General features: G+C 42.1%; 1 protein-coding gene across 2 annotated transcripts in view; it reads left to right on the top strand.

Annotated features, from left to right (window-relative positions):
* Positions 1–18,388, top strand: part of LOC146630288 (protein sidekick-1-like) — a 292,332-nt gene that overhangs the window by 222,229 nt on the left and 51,715 nt on the right. For both annotated transcript variants that reach the window (XM_085355729.1, XM_085355728.1), the window contains 5 exons: positions 5,445–5,585; positions 8,951–9,132; positions 13,031–13,146; positions 16,327–16,522; positions 17,489–17,587. In XM_085355729.1, the coding sequence (XP_085211855.1) occupies positions 5,445–5,585; positions 8,951–9,132; positions 13,031–13,146; positions 16,327–16,522; positions 17,489–17,587 (734 nt within the window). The remainder of the gene's footprint in view (positions 1–5,444; positions 5,586–8,950; positions 9,133–13,030; positions 13,147–16,326; positions 16,523–17,488; positions 17,588–18,388) is intronic.

The raw sequence follows: 18,388 nt of genomic DNA, 5'->3' as shown, positions 1-18,388 counted from the left end.
GTTGTCTTTTTAATATTCTTGCATATATTTTTTAAAACAGTTTGTCTTTTAAGGTCTGCTCTGCACCATTGAAAGAGCATCTGCTGCCACATTAGATTTATTTTGAAGCATTATTGCTGGTATAGAGTAAAAATGGTGCCATTGATCAGAACATAATATGAAATGACAAGCATAAAACACATATGCAGTAGCAAATGTGAGCCGTAGCTGGCGTTGATTCATTGTGAGAATACGCAGAAGTATCTCTGTTTCCCTGACTGAGTCTCTTTAGTGCATCACCCTTCGCCATTTTTAACCTCCAGCAATGCAGCACAACATTTAAAGGAGACAAGAATTAAAGTGTCAAACAAGACAAAAATAAGCTAATCTATTCAGCAGCTTTGCACCCAGTCGTGTGATACCTGGTTTCTCTCTTTGGATTTCCGCTGCTCTCTGTTTAATAGCACTCCTTTTCACTCCTGGCCGATCAAGTTGGAATGGGGCCACGCTCAACATCCCAGTAACACCATTAAATTTAAGCGCGAGCATGTATTTAAAGAGAAAGCCAGCAGGCATTAAACTGTGGAGAATGACACAGATAGAAACTTTTCCTAATTCCCACTGCAAAGGGACTCTCAAAATGCCCCCCGTCACTCTCTCTCCTCCTCCTCCTCCACTCACACATTTCCTCCAGAAGATGTCCCCCCCACACACACACACACACACACACACACACACACTTTTTTCATAGCGATGAGGGACATGGAAACTGTGTCACACTGTGTTAAGTTTGGGATTTCATTTGTTCACTTGCAGCGCATATATGCATGAGTGTTTCATAGATGTGTTGTTGTGCACGAGCGCGTTGGATGGGGGTAACAAACAGTAATGTATACTGCATTTAATCTCCTGTGTGAGGTTGATGTCCTCACGATGAACCCACTCCGTGAAATATTTACTTTTAATGGCTGGACGGGAATTAAGGCAGTTCACGGGAAGTTTCTGCCATCGAGGGAAAGTGTGTCAGTGTGCGTTTGTGTGTTTTATCTGCAATCAAACAGTGATTGAGTGGCTCTGTTCAGTACAGTACGGGTGTGCGGCTTGTTTGTATAGCGTGAGTTCATGGATGTGTATTAATGTGCACCATCAATTTCAGTCAAAAGCTGTGGCGTAGTTGTATTCTCCATTTCCAGACAGCTACCCTAATGCCCATCTCATTCACACAAGGCCCATTAGCCTATAAGTGTGTGTGTGTGTGTGTGTGTGTGTGTGTGTGTGTGTGTGTGTGTGTGTGTGTGTGTGTGTGTGTGTGTGTGTGTGTGTGTGTGTGTGTGTGTGTGAAGGTGTATGTCCCTACAGCACCTGGTGTCTGACAGTGCCTAACCTAATGGAAGTAAAGCACAGCTGTAAAACCACTGGCCTGTGCTATATATCCGCCTGTGCAAGTCTCTAGCTAACAGCTTTCACACCCCTGCTTTCACACAAACACACACGCTTATAGATGTGAACACACATTTATCGACGCATACTGATTCACAGACACACAAATACAGACAGCCATACCACAGCTAATGGTTTGATAGCTTATAGAGAATCATTCAGAGTGAGATTGTGGGGCACGGAGGGGAAAGGGAGGAAGGGGGAGGCTGGAGGGGGATGGTAATGTAAATCTCCAGACATAATCCACGGAAGGGAAAAAGACCATCGGATGTAGCAGTCTGTCTTAAGCTGGGAGAAATTTGTTTGGAGTGTTTGTATGTGCGTGTGTGAACACATATGGCTCTGATTATGTTTGCTGAGCTGCTTACTGTAAAGCCAGAGGCTGACCAGCTCAGCCCTGTGTGCTTTACTAGCCGCGAGAGAGCCGGGAGCTTTAATCACGGGGGTGGGGTGGGGGTGATTGGAGAGTAGAAGAGGGAAGGAGATGAGTAAAAGATAGAAGTACAGAATAATTGAGGCCAAAGGACATGATGGATGAAAGGTGAGAGTTTGCAGATGGGAAGAAAAAAACAGAGAAGTAGTTCAAAATGTCAAAGTAAAGATGGGAAAAAGGTTTGGAGAGACAGAAGAGGGCAAAGGGAGAGCGGGATCACAGTGGCTCGCTGGAAATAAAAAGACAAGCTCTTTGCTCATTCTCTAGTAATAGTGATTTAAGTATCTTTTGCTGTCACACTGTGTAGCTCGTCTGCTCGGGGGATTGTGGTTGGGTTGAGGGTGAAATAGATGCTATCCAGACAAGAGCGTTTGAATACAAATTCAACTAAAGTAGGAAGATCTGAAAGTTAAAATGAGAGGAATAAAACAGAATATAAACAACCGGACTGCAAGACGCAGGCAGAAAATGCATGTTTGTTTCTTTAAGTTGCCGAACAAAAACAAAACAAAAAACACGACAGCAACTCAACTTGTACGGAGTTCATGAAAACTGTGTTTTAAGCACCCAATCTCAGCTCAATCATTCCCAGGAGAAATCCTCTGGTGCGCTGGAAGTGATGCGTTAAGCGTTCCCAGCAGCAGCAGCAGCGCTGGCTGTTTTTTTTTTGAAACAATGATTTATTGATTTTGTCAGAACAACACGAACATCAACAAGTCAGCACAGCCAAGCACAAAAAAAGAAAAAAAAAAAAAAAAAAAAAAAAAAGGGGGGGGAAAACACAGACATTAATCAGTGTGTTTAAAAACAAACTGCGAGTCCCCTTTATGTAATAGCACAGTAAGGTCATGAGGTAGGTGATCAAGCAGAGGCTGCCATATGCTACAGAATGCATTACAATTGCCCTTTATGATGGCACTGAGGCGCTCCATCGGCAGCACCCTGAGCAGTTCTCTGTACCACTGTGTAACAGTAGGAGGCCGTCTCTGAATCCATTGAAACAGTACACATCGCCTCGCCAAATGTAAAAGTTTACTTAACAAAAGCATCTGTACAGAAGACAGAGAGAGCCCTTCTATAGATAGACCCAGAACGAACAGCATAGGGTTCAGTGGGATCGTTCGGTGGAAAATAGAGCAAAGCTCTATAGCAATATTCTTCCAAAATCTAGTAATTAAAGGACATTGCCATATGCAGTGGTAATAGGTCCCTACAGCCGTATTGCACTTCACACAAAGAGCAGAAATCTGAGGGTGAATTTTATTTAGGAACTCCGGCGTACGCTGTAGTCTATGTAAGATTCTGTACTGGCTTTCCTTTAGTCTGTTACAGGGAAACAATTTCATGGCAGATCTGAAAGTTTTGGACCATGCTTCCGCACCAACCTGAGCTTCGAGGTCGGTTTCCCACCGAACCCTGGCCTTATCAGTGGTTATAAAGTTCAAAGACAACAATTTCCCATAACAAAGAGAAATAAATTTCTTTTTTGTAGTCATTTCCTCGTTAACTTTGAGAAGAAAGCTTTCAACAGGGTTCAAAACTGGTTGATTGGCTGGAAATTTAAGGGAGTTCACATAATGCCTTACTTGCAGGAATCCAAAGAAGTGTTTCTGTGGTAAATTATACTTAACTTGAACTTGATTAAAGGCCATAAAACTACCCCTTTCGAACAGATCACAAATAAATCTTACACCTTTGGAATACCAATCATCAAATATATTAATGCCAATACCCGGGGGGAAAGCTTTATTCCTAGTTAGAGGCTGCAGTGCACTAGAGAAACCTCTTCTTCCGACGTGGGCAGTAATATCACGCCAAACCTTTAAAGTGGGCATCAAGACGGAATTAGTTCTGACACCAAGAGGGAGGTCCGCCAGGTCAGTGGATAAGAGACTAAGAGGTGAGAGAGGGTCACAGCACCAGGCATCTACCGATGGTTCGCCCCGGTGAAGGAAGGAATGTAACCACCCTGAGATTATTTGTGCATGGCAAGCCCAGTAGTAATATAAAAAGTTAGGCAGTGCCTGACCCCCCTCATCCGTGGGCAGTTGTAAAATCTGTATCTTTAGTCTAGATTTCTTCCCACGCCATATGAATTTAGAAAGACATCCCTCAATCTCTATGAATGTTTTTCTGTTGATCCTGAGAGGCAACATTTGAATGGGGTATAATATTCTGGGTAGCACATTCATCTTGATTAAACTTATTCTACCCGTCCAAGACAGGGGGAGGTCAAACCACCTATTGAGGTCATTCTTGATTGAGGCCACAATCGGCTTGAAGTTCAACTTGTACAACTCCGCTGTGTCTGCGGACACCCTGATACCTAAATATGTGAAACCCGTGGTCGACCACCTGAAAGGGAAATTAGGAGGAGCGTCCCACCTCCCCCCGTCACCCAGTGGCAAAGCTTCAGATTTATCATAATTTATCTTATACCCTGAGAAGAGGCCAAATTGGTTGATGATATGTGTCAGTGCGGGAATAGAAGTTTCTGGCTTAGTGAGAAAGAGCAACACGTCATCTGCATAAAGGGAAATCCTGTATTCAGTATTCGACAAGGTCACCCCACAGATCTCAGGATCAGTTCTTATAGCCTCTGCCAGTGGCTCCAAAGCAAGTGCAAACAACAGGGGAGAGAGGGGGCATCCTTGCCGCGTTCCCCTACCCAGTGGGAAGACATCCGAGACCGAGCCATTAACCAAGACCCTTGCAGCTGGGGCCCCATACAGCAGTTTGACCCACTTGACAAATTCAGATCCCAAACCAAACCTGTCCAAAACATCAAATAGATATTCCCACTCCACCCGATCAAATGCTTTCTCAGCATCCAAAGAGATCGCAAGAGCCCTATAATTGGTGTTCTGAGAGAACTGCGCAACATTTATGAGTCGGTGGACATTGGAGCGGGAGTATCTATTCTTGACGAATCCCGTCTGGTCAGGCTTTATCAGAACCGGCAGATCCTCCTCCAAACGTCTGGATAAAATTTTGGACAGAATCTTACAATCCACACTAAGTAGACTTATAGGTCTGTAGGATGTACACAGATCCGCGGGTTTATCCTTCTTTAAGATCAGGGATATATGGGCAAGGTTTAGGGTGGGACGCTGGCTGTTTTTAAATGAACAATATAGCAAGAGATGAAAAACAAATGTATTAAAGGAAATTGGAAGATACACCAGGAGACAAGCAATGAGAAAGCTGAGTGCAGAATTCAATAAGAATTCATCAGAGCTGCTTAAACTGCGAGATGATTTTCTGGAATAAGTTGCAGCTCCGTCCCGTGTATCTCCACTGACAAACACCGTCACTGATTTGGAGGCACACTGACCCCCTCGACTATAAAAGATGAAGATATTTAGGAAACAGTGTTGCTAAAAAATTTTTTTATTAGCCTGCTCGCCTAATAAAGTGTTCCTCTGCAGACGGTATGATAAGTGATTGCTTGGACGCCCCGTGATAACGATAAACGCTGCGCCTACACTTCTACGGCGACACTGATATTCTCATTACGCGATGTCTAATAAACTCGATTCATAATAATTTTTCTGTGTCCCTCTCTCTCTTTCTCTCTGTCTGTGTGCGTTAGGCTCATGCTAAGAGAGGAGGCACCCAGCGCTCCTCCGAAAAATATTGTGGCCAGTGGGCGCACAAACCAGTCCATAATGGTCCAGTGGCAGCCTCCACCAGAGCCCCAGCTTAATGGCGTCCTCAGAGGATATGTACTCAGGTAAACACACACAGAAACATGCGCGTGTTTGGGTGTTGTTGTGCTGTGTAGGGATAGTGAAAGTAACAGAAAGAACTGGTACACTGCACATGTGACTTAGCGAGTGGGCCCGTACATTTGTTCCCTTCTTGGGTGCAGCAGAAAGTGTCACTGGGATTTCTGCAAAACTTGGTGGTCCTGTGAGTTTGGTGCAGTTTGTGCATGAACTGCCGACTCGTTACGGCTCCTCTCTGTCAGAACTTGCATTATTTGTGCTGCTAAATAATCCTTGTTTCCTACCAGCTTCATTTAAAAGAAAATAAACTTTGTAAAAGCACAGATTTTAGGGATTCTCTGTACTTTGTTTTTACTTGCATTTTATACTCCTGGAGATTTTAGTGAAAATTTGCACACAATGATCGCTTAATGAGTCATCAACAAAACTGTGCTCAAGGTCAAGGTCACATTCGTCGTTGTACAGAACATAATTGTAGTCCGGATGAGCTGCTGCGTCACAAACATTCTGGTTACATTGTGGTCTAGATGAGGCCTTTTTTTATCTCTCTCAGAATAGGACAACAGTGGTTGCTGTAGTATAAGGTCATAAAAATGTAAAGTTTTTTCATAGCATGTTCATGATTGACTGTTTTTGCTTATTCACAATACGACAGCTCTCTTTCGCCCAAATAATGGCTGCTTCATGTTTCTTACTGATAATAAGCAAAATAATGCTGAACAAGTTGAATAGCTTATATATAAACCCCAGAAAATTCTTTGCTAAACTTTTGTTCAGCTAGTTTCACCTTAACATTGAGGATTTTCTAAGTGGTATTCAGCGCAGAGCCAAATGGGTGGAACTTGACCTCATCCAGCTCCATCCTTCTGTACCTACATGCACCACCGTCCTCATTAATGCAAGTCTGGACCTACTCAGGCTCCACTCACTGGCTATTAGCATTAATGCAAGCCCTTTGTCACACAGTACTTTAACCTAATGGAGAAAAGCTGTTGACATATTAAGGTCGGTCACTTCCATGGGACTGTAGACGCTGGCATGGCTAAGGTGACTTTTTTTTGTAGTATTTTTCACAATACCACCAAATTGCACCCTGCTGAACACACTCTGTGAGCATGTTTGGCTCATAGGAGAGGGGGTTCGTTTAGAGCTCTGTGCCTGAAAGCTTTGGGTGAAGTCAGGTGAAGTGAGAAAGTCAGGTTATTCTGCAGCTTTCAATTTCACTTGGAGCTGGACAAAATCAGTCAGGTACCTCTATTCTATTAGATTTCTGCCACTAGTTAATCATTAGTGATACTTGTAGTTTTATAGTGTGTTGTGCTTAAGTCAAGAACTAATACCTATTCCTTTCTGTCATTGTTTGTTTGTGTGAGTGTGTCTGATAGACAGACACAGGAGAGCTGTCTTTACAGACACACCTGCCGCCCTTTAGTCCTCCATCCCTCCTTTTTGATGTTTACCCAAAATGTGATACAAAGTGTGTGTAATCAAGCCGTCATCAGCTGCCTAAAACAAATTTGCATGTAATTGCAGTAGAAGTTATCTAGTCTTTATCCTCCTTCACTGTGTTATCTGCATCCACTTCAGAAAATCAGTAGAAAATGGAATCGCACACGTACGTTCCCACTATATCATTTCCACTTTATAGGACAGAGCTCCCACCTCCTTCCCTCCCATTTGGATCTCCTTCCTCCTTGTTGTGTCAGCTGGCAGATCCTCACTCTCTTTCTCCTTGTTTCCAACATCATTCCCTCCCCCTCCTTCTCCTCCTCCTTCTCTCCCAGTGTGAGTGTCATTGTATCAGGTGGAGAGAGAGGGTCTATCTCCTCTCCACTGCAAAGATCCCCCGTCGGCCTCCAGCGCCCCCTCACTTTGTGTCTGTGTATTTGTGTATATGAGCATGTTACGTGTGTGTATACAGCATGTATTTGTGACAGAGCGCTGACTCAGCCGGTGAATCGTAGGAATATCCTGTTACAGTGAATAGGCTTCATATTAAAACGCTGACATGGGGATTATTACTCCATTCAGCTCCATCAGATATGTACAGTACCAAAGTGGTATTACACCTCCCTGTCTGGTTGGGTCATATATCCTTTTAAGTGGACGTTTATATCACATATACTAAAGCAAAGGCCTTGGAGGTGCACTAGTCAGGGATGTCTACCCAACATTGGAGATTTTTAATCTTCAAGAAGCTGTAGAAGGACTTCACATTAACAGAAAATTGTTAATCATAGTTTAAGTTTAAATGTACACTAAATAGCTTATTTCCATTTATTTGAACATGCGTATCAGAAAGTCCAGTATTAGAGATGGAAAATAACCAGATACCCCATGATACATGTTACAGTATCCCACTACTTAAATCATGATACAACATTATTGAAATTTGAAACTTAACATGTATTGCACATAATAATAATCAGTTTTCCAACTGCAAATAATATCCCCACAGTTAAAAATGATCTCATGTTTTACCAAATGAAATAAAGTTCTCTCACTTCATTTGTTTTTTTGTTGTTTTATAAATTTTGGTTACAAAATGGGATTCGGAAGCAAACCAGCGCTGTCATTAAAACATGTCTTAAATGTTCAGATAAGATGTCTGCAGTCAGTATGTGGCTGAATGGGGTCAAGGTGGAAATTGCATGCCATCTCTTTGTGATAATACGGTGATTAACTGTATACGTCAGCAGAAACTCTAAAATCTGTTGCTGTCTACATGCACAAAAATTCACATTAACTAGCAGGATTTCTTTGTATAGGAGACAACCAGTCGAGTTCAGTCTCCTATTGCAAATCATGCCACATGCCACATGAGTTATGCTAACTCATCAAACGCAATCAAAAGTTGTCTCTGCCTCTATCTGCATGCAGAAACTACCCGAACGTGAAAAGGAGTCAGTGCAGTGACCGGATAACCATGATCTTCTGTGGTTTGTTTTTTTTTCCTAAGTCATACGGAAGTTGCTGTCCTGTTTTTACGCTAGCGTGACGCAGCTATATTGGGTTGAGCTGGTTTGGGAGGTAGCTAACTGTGACCAGTGTTTGTTGGTTTTCTCTGGATGGTAAACCTTTGAGATTTCTTGAAAATATTTCATTATATCATAAATAAGTAATAATGTAAAATATTAATGTAAAGTATTTTCTGGTTGAAGATTATGTTTTTTGTTCTACATTTGATGTTTTTACATTAATCTATTGCATACTTTACTCCCTATGTGGTCACACTTACTGGGACAGGAATGTACTGTATAGCCTTTTTGTGTGAGTTAGACTCATACCATTTACTTTACTTTCCTAACTTGTTTTTCTGCAAAACAACATATTGAAATGTGTGTGTGCGTCTGTGTGTGTATGTGTGTAGGTACCGTCTGGCAGGGCTGCCAGGAGACTACCAGGAGAAGAACATCAGCAGCCCAGAGACCAACTACTGTCTGCTGAAAGATCTGATCATCTGGACGCAGTACCAGATCCAGGTGGCCGCCTACACAGGAGCAGGCCTGGGTGTCTACAGCAGCCCTGTCACTGAGTACACACTGCAGGGAGGTAAGTATGCACACACTTTTATTTCTCAAAGCAAATATACCAAGTCGTTCTGAGAGGTTTTTAATCACTGCTCCATATGCACGCTGCTAAATATAAAATACTGTGACACTGTTGAGTTAGTAACCCAAGAAGAACTCTTCCTTGGTCCGTGAATCTTTAAATACGGGCCGGAAAAGACTTCACATCAGAGCCATCACACATTATGAGCTTTGACTTATGAGCAGACTTTATGTATTATGTAATCCAGGGGACAACGAGGGATTCACATGTTCACTTTCTATGCGAATTAAATGCAACGCCTGCAAATGAAGTGTTAAGGAAGCTATTCCTGAGAGACTGACTGTTGAAACTTGACATGCAAACATGAGCATTATCTGACCAAAGCTGAATAAATCATGCATTGTAATATGGCATTAAACAAACAAGATATTAGCATATAAACAGTATCCAAAATACAACGAAGCCTTAAATGTTCAGTTTGTTTTCACAATAACACAACTATAGAGATAAAAAAAGGACTATAGTTTTATAGCTAAGCTGACAGTAAAGGTCCATTTGTATTTTTCAGTTTCCCTCGTATTGTGGCAGTGAGTATATATACTTACATCCTCATCTGTTTAATGTTTTTGGGTGGGGATCAGACGACTGAGATCAGTTACCAGCACCTGCAACGAAGTTTCTCCATAACCTGACAAGCTTCACTCTCACTTAGAGGGGTGTCGTTTGATGCGGTTCAGACTTGTTGTGCCTGAGGCATTTCCTCGCAGGCATACCAGCTTCACTCGACTGGGAGGAGACCCTAGGGGCGACCCAGGACATGCTGGAGGGACTACATCTCCCATCTGGCCAACGAGCACATTGAGATGAACTGGGGGGAATTCATGGGGAAAGAGTTTCTGTATTGCTCTATAAATATAAAACATGGCATATAATACATTTAATAAATATGGCTGGAAAGAGCAACACGCTTTGAAGTCTCTCAACATAAATAAAGGAAGAGTATGAAATGAGGAAGAATGTAAGTGAAGACTGTAAAGTGAGATGAGAGGAAGTGGTTGTCGGGGTAAATCTCCTTTAAACGCGTGTTCGTCTTTTCCTGGCTTTTATTTCAACAGTATATTATCTGTATTAAACATGGGCCAAACACACACACACACATGCACGCTCGCACATAAAACTCAGAGTCATTATTACAAGAGTTCGGGACAGGTTTATAGACTCAGGAAAGGGAGTTAGGCTCATTAATTATTCTAATGTGGTTTAATGGGAGTGGCTGCGATGGATTCGACATTTTCTCTCTCTCAGTGTCTCTGAAAGGATGAAGCTAAACTCTGTGGTAGACTCTGATAACATTGCTCTCTCTCTCACAAGCAGCCTTACACGCATACTAAGATTCACCCAAAGGGAAGAGTTTAGTGTTTTATCTGAAGCTGTGAGCTGCAAGGGGTTAGAAGCCAGTCCCCAGGAGCACAATCAGCATGGCAAGGAGGGAGAGAGCATCTTTAACATCAATTAATCTTCTGTCTCCCTCAAACTTTTCTCATTCTTTGTTCCCCCTCCTTGCAACATCACCAGCAACACCATTTTTCACTAGTTTTTGTTTTGGTCTCTTTCCACCCACTTTGTGTTTGTGCGCGTGGGTGCGCGTGTTTCATCTGGCCACTTCAGCTCAAATGTAAAATGTAAAGGGCATTCCCATCATGCAACAGTACATTATCACTCTGTGGCTCTCTAGCATCAGCATAAACCCCTTACTGTGTAATCACCATAACATGTGCCCACAGACACTCGCGCACACACACACACATCTGCACTCAGTAACAGGCGCACACGCTCGCATGCACACAAATCTCACTGTCACCCCTTTTTCTCTCTGTTCCTGGCTTTGATGTTTATTCACTCTGCTCCCCACCCTCCATCTAAATGACCAACTGTTTTAATAGAGTTCACATAACATAGATAAATAAATAAATAAATAAAGATCTACGTGCAGAGAACCATTCACACACGGACACAAAAGAAAGGGGAAAGAAGAAAAAATAAACAGCACAGGCGGTGTTGGGTGATGCAAAATGCATTCAGCTTGTGAGAACCAAACATGTTCTGCGCTTGTTTGCAGTATTTACCTCCTGCCAGCCTTCTTTTTTCCATCTTGAACAAATAAGCTACATTTCATATGAAAAACTGCTGCTGTATACACAGTATTTTCCACAGCTTCTATCTTATCGCGTTGCACTCTTTATTCTCCGACTCACTCTTAGGCAGCTGATGAATGCCTCGACCGAGCTCGTGCGTGTTTCAGATTCTGTCATTTGAAATCGTCACCATCTTGCTTTCATTTGAATGCACAGAACATTTTTAAACTTGTATTCAAACTTAAACACAGATGGATCAAATTTATTTAACATTGTCAGCAACATGGACGGTTGCAGGCTTTTTTTCTGCTCTTTAAGAGATAAATAATACATAGTAATGTGACAAATAAATGCTATAAATACTTCATGGATGAACGCATATGTATACGTAAGATAAATGTGAGCTCGAGTGATTTAACACCCGTCACTGCTGCTTCTTTTTGCTGAACACAGTGCTGGTGCAGAGCCTTTTAAGACCTAGTCCTCATTTCGACAGGTTCAGATAGATTATTTCATGACCTTGCTAGCAGAAGTTGGGGCCGTTTCAAGGGAAAGAAAATCATGCCAGTTAGAATCTGTAGGCTGCAAATCACTGGAGAAGTTCCCACAGTCACTGACGTGGTTCTGACTCTGGGCCCAGCAATTTTGCGGTGCCGTGCTGGTGTCAGCTTTTTGGCGCCAGCGTCAGTCTTTTTTTGGTGGAAATGCATTCAACCAGTTCTAGTTTGGGAGCTGCGTCAGTGGAGAAAGGGGTAAAGGGGACTGCTGCCGTGGCTCTGAAGGCAGATTTCCAAAGCTTTAAAAAATTGCCCTATTGATGTTATGTCATCAAGGCTTAACACACTTAACAAAAAGTTCAAGCTTTGTGGCCTGAAAGAAAGAGCCACTTAAAAAAGAGAGGAAGAGTTCTTCAAATTAAAGGTGTTTTGTGACACTGAGTCATAGGAGGGCCTTTTGTCTGTTAAATATTAATATAGATCAAGCGTCTTGTTTCCTTAATCAACTCAGTTCTGTTTTTAATCAGTAAATCATGCCGTAATGGGCAGTTCATGGCTGAAAGGGCTGCTGGGTTAGTACAATGGGTGTTACGTTGATACTGTGAGCTAGCAAATCCAGTGAGTCATCCTTTTTCACAGTCAGCCAGTAATGCATCAACACCCTAATCTCATTCAGTCAATCCTATAAGGTAACAACAATCAGGGAACCCCATCAGCTCTGGGGAACGTCGGCCCATTTTTCGTGGCTTTCCTTGTAGCCAGCAGATATCCAGGCCAACACTTCCTGTGTGTTTGCCAGTCGTTGTTTACTAATGCAGATGCATTTAAAGGGGGAATAAAAAGAAAATCATCACATACGTCATGGTCCCCAAAATCTTGTCACTTTGCCTGCAGAGTTGACATGTTCATATAGAGATTAATAAGGTACTAATATGCAAAATACAATAGATTAGTGGAGCTTTTCAGACAATACGTTCATTTTAAGCAAAGAACAAAGGGATAGGTTTGCCATTTTATTTTGCAAGCTTAGCAGTTATTTCTTTTAATTAAATGAGCAGAGCCTCCACATAAATCATTGAACTGTGGTGCGGGTTCATATTTTTACAGCTACCACTTATTTAAAAAGAAAAAGCAAAACAAAAAAGAACAGTTCTGCAGCTTGGGCCTACAAGTCTTAATAATGTTTTTTTCACTATATAAAAACACAACCTTCCTCTTGGTGAACCTGTTGCAGTTAAGCATCCCTGTTTTTGTCTCTGCCTTCAGTTCCCACAGCACCTCCGCAGGAAGTCCAAGTTGTTGCTATAAATTCAACTACTATCCAATTCACTTGGAACCCTCCACCTCAGCAATTCATTAATGGCATCAACCAGGGGTACAAGGTAAGTCTCTGAATATGCTTCACTGCTTATTCTTTTTTCTTACATTTTAAGTCAGTTTTTGATGTGTTGACAAATTTCTTTAAAATGAAATATTTCATAAAATATTTGAAGGACCAAATAACTCTTTTAAATGTGCAATGTCATCCTCTATCTTTACGTTTTGTTTCTACACAAACTGAAGTTTTCCCATGACTGACTTTGACCTGACTCTCAAAAACAGAATGAAGAAAAACAGATTACTCAATATTTTATTCACTATTTTAATAATTGAAGTTTGGAAAAGAAATGGAGTTCAGCTCAGAGGTCATGTTCTTCTCTCTGCTCCTGTGTTCTTGTTTACTCCAAGTCGTAATCCAAGTCAAGCGCGGGGTCGATTCCAAGAAGAAGAAAATTACTGATGGAGCAAAAAATAAAAGAAGGGATTAAAAAAGGGGAAATATTAGTGGATGCCAAGAAAATATGGAGAGAGAGAAGATCATAATAATAATGGTAATAAAGAAGCAGGGAAATGGGGACGTGTGAGAGAAAATGACTGAATATCGTGAGGGATCTTTATGTAGTTCTGGTCGGCAATTAATTTTTCACTTCATTGTAGCAGCCAACCCCTAAGGAACTGATTAAGATGACAAAGAAAACACATCATTGTAGCTTTGCGTCACTGGGTCTGTTTTAGAGTGGGAATATTGGTTGATAAATACTATATGGCTTTCCATCTTTTGGATGTTACTCTCTGATGTTGCCACTGCAGCCTGTGAGTGCTGCCGTGCACGTGGGTGTGCTTCTTTGGGTGTGTTGTGCTGCTTAGAGGGGCAGTTGATAATGATATTAATTAAAAGAGGATATGAAGCAAAGCTTCATCTCATTTCACCCCACCCTAACCCCCACAGATCACTGACTATATACAATGCCCTTAATAATGTAGCTCAAAACTCTCAGCCAGATAAAGAACCAGACACTTCTAATGAGTTTCATGTCTTTTATTTACTTGTCCTTGAAAGTATCTTCACTCATTCCTTCCTGTCTGTCAAACACGTCATCTCTATACGACAAAAATATGCATTTCCATTGCAACCCACTTCTAAATACACACCTTTACACACACACACACACACACACACACACACACACACACACACACACACACACACACACACACACACACACACACACATTATCAACAGAAAACCCAATCATCCCAGCACCCTTTGAAAGTGAGCTCGAGGATGCCACATCAGCACTCTTACTCCACTGCACTGTACTGTGCAGATAATACAGTAGAATTATAATTGAAAACATAGAAAATGCTGTTTTACTGTGACACACTGGGTGCAGTGGTGCACCCTTTAGGAGGAAAAGCAAAGCTTTTTTGAGCTGGTGTCCTGTTGCAGCTAGATGTGATACAATGTGCACAGCAGATCCTTTACTGTAGTAATCTGAAAGATTTCTTTTTCACTTAATGCGTTTAGATCCACGGAGCTATAGAGGTGAGTTTTTGGAAAGCTTGTCCCACTGTGCTGTTTTAAGTGAAACATGTAAGTAAGTAATGTCAAGAGGATGTGCTGCTATAATCCACAACACCCCAAAAACCAGCATGGTTAACAAGCATGAGACATTTTCTCTGAATAAATAGCAGATGTGCTGTTCATGCACAGTAGTAACTGAGTGGAGAAAGTTGCATCGATGCTGGTAGCACGATGTGACATTAGACACAAGCATGTTGTCCAATTAACAGTGTAGCTATAAGAGAAAATACTGTAACCTAAAAAAAAAAGCCTTGAACCTTTGAGGCAGCACATCGCAGAGCTCACAAAGACAACAGAGCAGCGAGGCATTGTGCATGCAGGTCAGAGTTTTTTCAGTCATCAAATGCTGACATATAGAGGCCTCCGGCCTCAATGGCATGTTGACGTTCAGAGCCACACTTAGCAGTCATTATTACTGCACATATCTGAAAATGTGGTCTTCACCTTGATTTCGGTTCGACATTTTGTGACTCCATTGTGGACAGTTGTGTACTACCACAGGACAGCAGCTTGTGCAGCATTGTTTTCTCTATGACTTTATTGGCCTCTGACATTATTGTGCAGAAGTTTGGTCCATTCTTCTTTACAGCGTTGCCTCAGTTCATTGAGGTTTGTGGGTATTCATTTATGGACAGCTCTCTGGACTTTGACTGGGCCATTGCAACACCTTGGTTCTTTACTTTTTCAGCCTTTCTGTTGCAGATTTGTGAAGCTGTAGCTGTCAGACAGATGGACTCAAATTGACTGTAGAATACTTTGGTATACAGTACAGAGGAGTTGATGGACTCAGTGACTGCAAGGTGCTCAGGTCCTGTGACTGCAGAATAATCCCAAATCATGACTGAGGTGTTTGTGCTGATATGCTGTGGGGGTTTTTGGTTTATTTTTCCCAATTATGGCATCGTGCCAAACATCTCCACTTTGGTTTCATCTGTACAAAGCACAGTTCAGATGCAGCTTTGCATTCAGATTCAGTTCTGTCCACATTTTAGCCAGTTATTTATTTTTTCATTAGGGTCTATCAATATGGGCACCCCATCATAGTGTTGCCCGTGGCTTATCTCTCATTATGAATATGTGAGTGTTTGCTTTTCACTGTTTGTTTTTGTGGTTAAAGCAATAACGCAAGCCAGGCTGCAGTGGGTTCTGAATATAAATGAAGTCTCACTATAACCTTTCATTAGGCATTTAGTTAGACTGATTATCAAACTTAGCGTATATCCTCAGATGCTGCTGTGATTGACAACGGCCTGCTGGCAAGACTTTAGAAGTGCTACACTGATAAATAAAAAGTATGCTTGTTTGGAATGCAAATAACTTTTCTCGAGAATAAAACATGTTTATTGTTTAGTTGTTTGTCAGATTTGCCAGTAGCATTTGGCAGTTTTAAACTTTAATGACAAAAACTCTCGGGTATCATTCTAATTTGAAAAGATCCACTGTGTCCCATACTGTGGTACAAATAAGTTTTCTTTCATAAATGCGCTCCCAATAATGGATCCAGTAGCCTGGAGCTGCTGAGTCAAAATAAATGACAAAAATAGTGGAAATATAACTCTGATGGACAGTTCGGGTTCTGGGGTGACCTGCTGGACTTACGTTGGATTCATTGACTATTATTGCTGTCACTAATGACAATTTTTCTAATTTACCACAGCTGCTAGTGTGGCCAGAGCAGTCTCCAGAGGACGTTACTATAGTAACCATCACCCCAGACTACCCCAGTTCACGCCACACAGGGTTGGTCAGCGGCCTCAAGAAATTCACCTGGTACTATGGCTCTACCCTCTGCTTCACAACGCCTGGAGATGGTCCCCGTAGCCCGCCCACTCTGGTGCAGACGCATGAGGACAGTGAGTATTCACACATGCACAGACACAACACATGAGCAACAGCGTGAATAAAGCCAGCAAACAACACAAAGAACTCCCCTGTGAATAATAATAAAAGTGCATTAGCTAGCTCTCCGTTCAGTCCAGCTGTTTTTATCAGTGTGATACACAGCTGTGTACACAATACCCAGCAAACACAATACACCTGCACTCACTGCTTTCTTTCAGGCTCTTAGTTGCCTTTCACTCATTTTTAATTTCTTTGTTCTTAGTTTCCCCGGACGTCTCCCGGTTCCCTTTTATTTATTTATTTTTTTCTCTACGTTGTGTCTTTCTAAAGGGAATTGACTCATATGTTTTCAGGCTTAGTGGTATTTATAGCCCACTGTTCCATGGATAAACATAATAGCTGCAACTCCCAGCTACAAGTGCACATGCACACCATCACTCCATCAAATAAACACAATAGCCTATAGGCAGGCAGACGAGCAGTTATTACCAACCAGTAATTATTGAGTGGGAAAGGGATATTAGTAGCCATATGTACCGTACACACATACACACATACACAGCAGTGGCCAGTTATTGATTGGTTGCTGGGCGTGTCGGCAGGGTTAACGGTGGGTGTAATTCTTGCTTGATGATAGCTTTTTGCATCCGCCTGTGTGTGTGTTTGTGTGTGTGTGTGTGCACGAGTATGAGTGTATGAGAGTTATTGAATGTCTCAGATGAATAGCTTAATCGCTCTGCAGGGAGAAGGGGTTAGAGAGCGATTGATGAAATGAGAAATGGCAGGGTTGCACCCACCTGTGTGTGTGTGTGTATGTGTGTGTGTCTGTGTGTTGGTCAATGTGATTAGGAAGAGGCTTGTGAAGTCATAGGCCATAGGTAATATGCTGTGTACGACAGAGATGTGTGCTTGTTTGCAATCAAAAATTGCCTGATCCACATCACTGTGCGTGTGTGTATGTGTGTTTTGTTTTTCAGCCCCTGGACGTGTTCGCCGTCTAAGCTTCACTGAAATCTTGGACACATCGCTCAGAGTCAGCTGGGCAGAACCTGAAGATAAGGACGGCATCATCACCGGTTAGATCTTTGCAACATGACAGTAAAATTAAAGGAGCAAAACAAAACTGCAGATAGCCTTTAATAATTTCCCCCCTTTACCCACATTTTTGATGAGATAAGTAATCTTCTCAAATGACCAATCTAAGTGAATTTATAAAAGCATCCCCTCTCTTTATAGTTTCTTCAGTTTCCTCCACTTAGTCTCTTACTGTCCCCCATCTCTAAGAAGACGTTTGTGTGTAACTGATTCATCATCAGCTAATCCTTTCCCTTTGCAGCTTGTCTCCTCTTTTTGTCTCGAACATGCCCTCATCCCACGCCTCCCAACACCCGTGGTCTTGTTTGTGCAGCACATCGCAGAGCTCAAGGCACTTTCCCCCAGATTAATTTAGCCCTACTTCCTCCTTGGCTCTGTTAGTCAATGGGGAACACAACAAGCTGCTGTGAATTAAGCGATAACTCTACATTACATGTTTGTGTCTTTGTGTTGTTGTCCAACATTCATCCAGCACCTCCACCACAGGACCACAACCCGACAGCACAGGGAGCAGTGGCTTTCCAGTCAGCATACACACTCAGAGGAGTGAGAAAATGGGTATTCAATCAAGGTCACCTTGCACATTTACTCTTTTCTCCTCAACCTGCTTTTCATCCAGCACCTGGTGAGCAGGGAGACAGATGAGGGACCATTCACTCTCTCCGGGGCTTTACACACAAATGGCCTCACTCACACACACATTTGAAGGTGGAGTGTGATGCATGACTGCAAAGATGCGATGGGACAGACAGGATTTTGACTGGAGTTACCCCTTCTGTACT

Source organism: Diplotaxodon limnothrissa, linkage group LG6, assembly GCF_057381915.1.
Source record: "Diplotaxodon limnothrissa isolate DT_005_m linkage group LG6, D_limnothrissa_male_GT1.1, whole genome shotgun sequence".
NCBI lineage: Eukaryota > Metazoa > Chordata > Actinopteri > Cichliformes > Cichlidae > Diplotaxodon > Diplotaxodon limnothrissa.
This window is presented reverse-complemented; position numbering and strand designations above follow the sequence as displayed.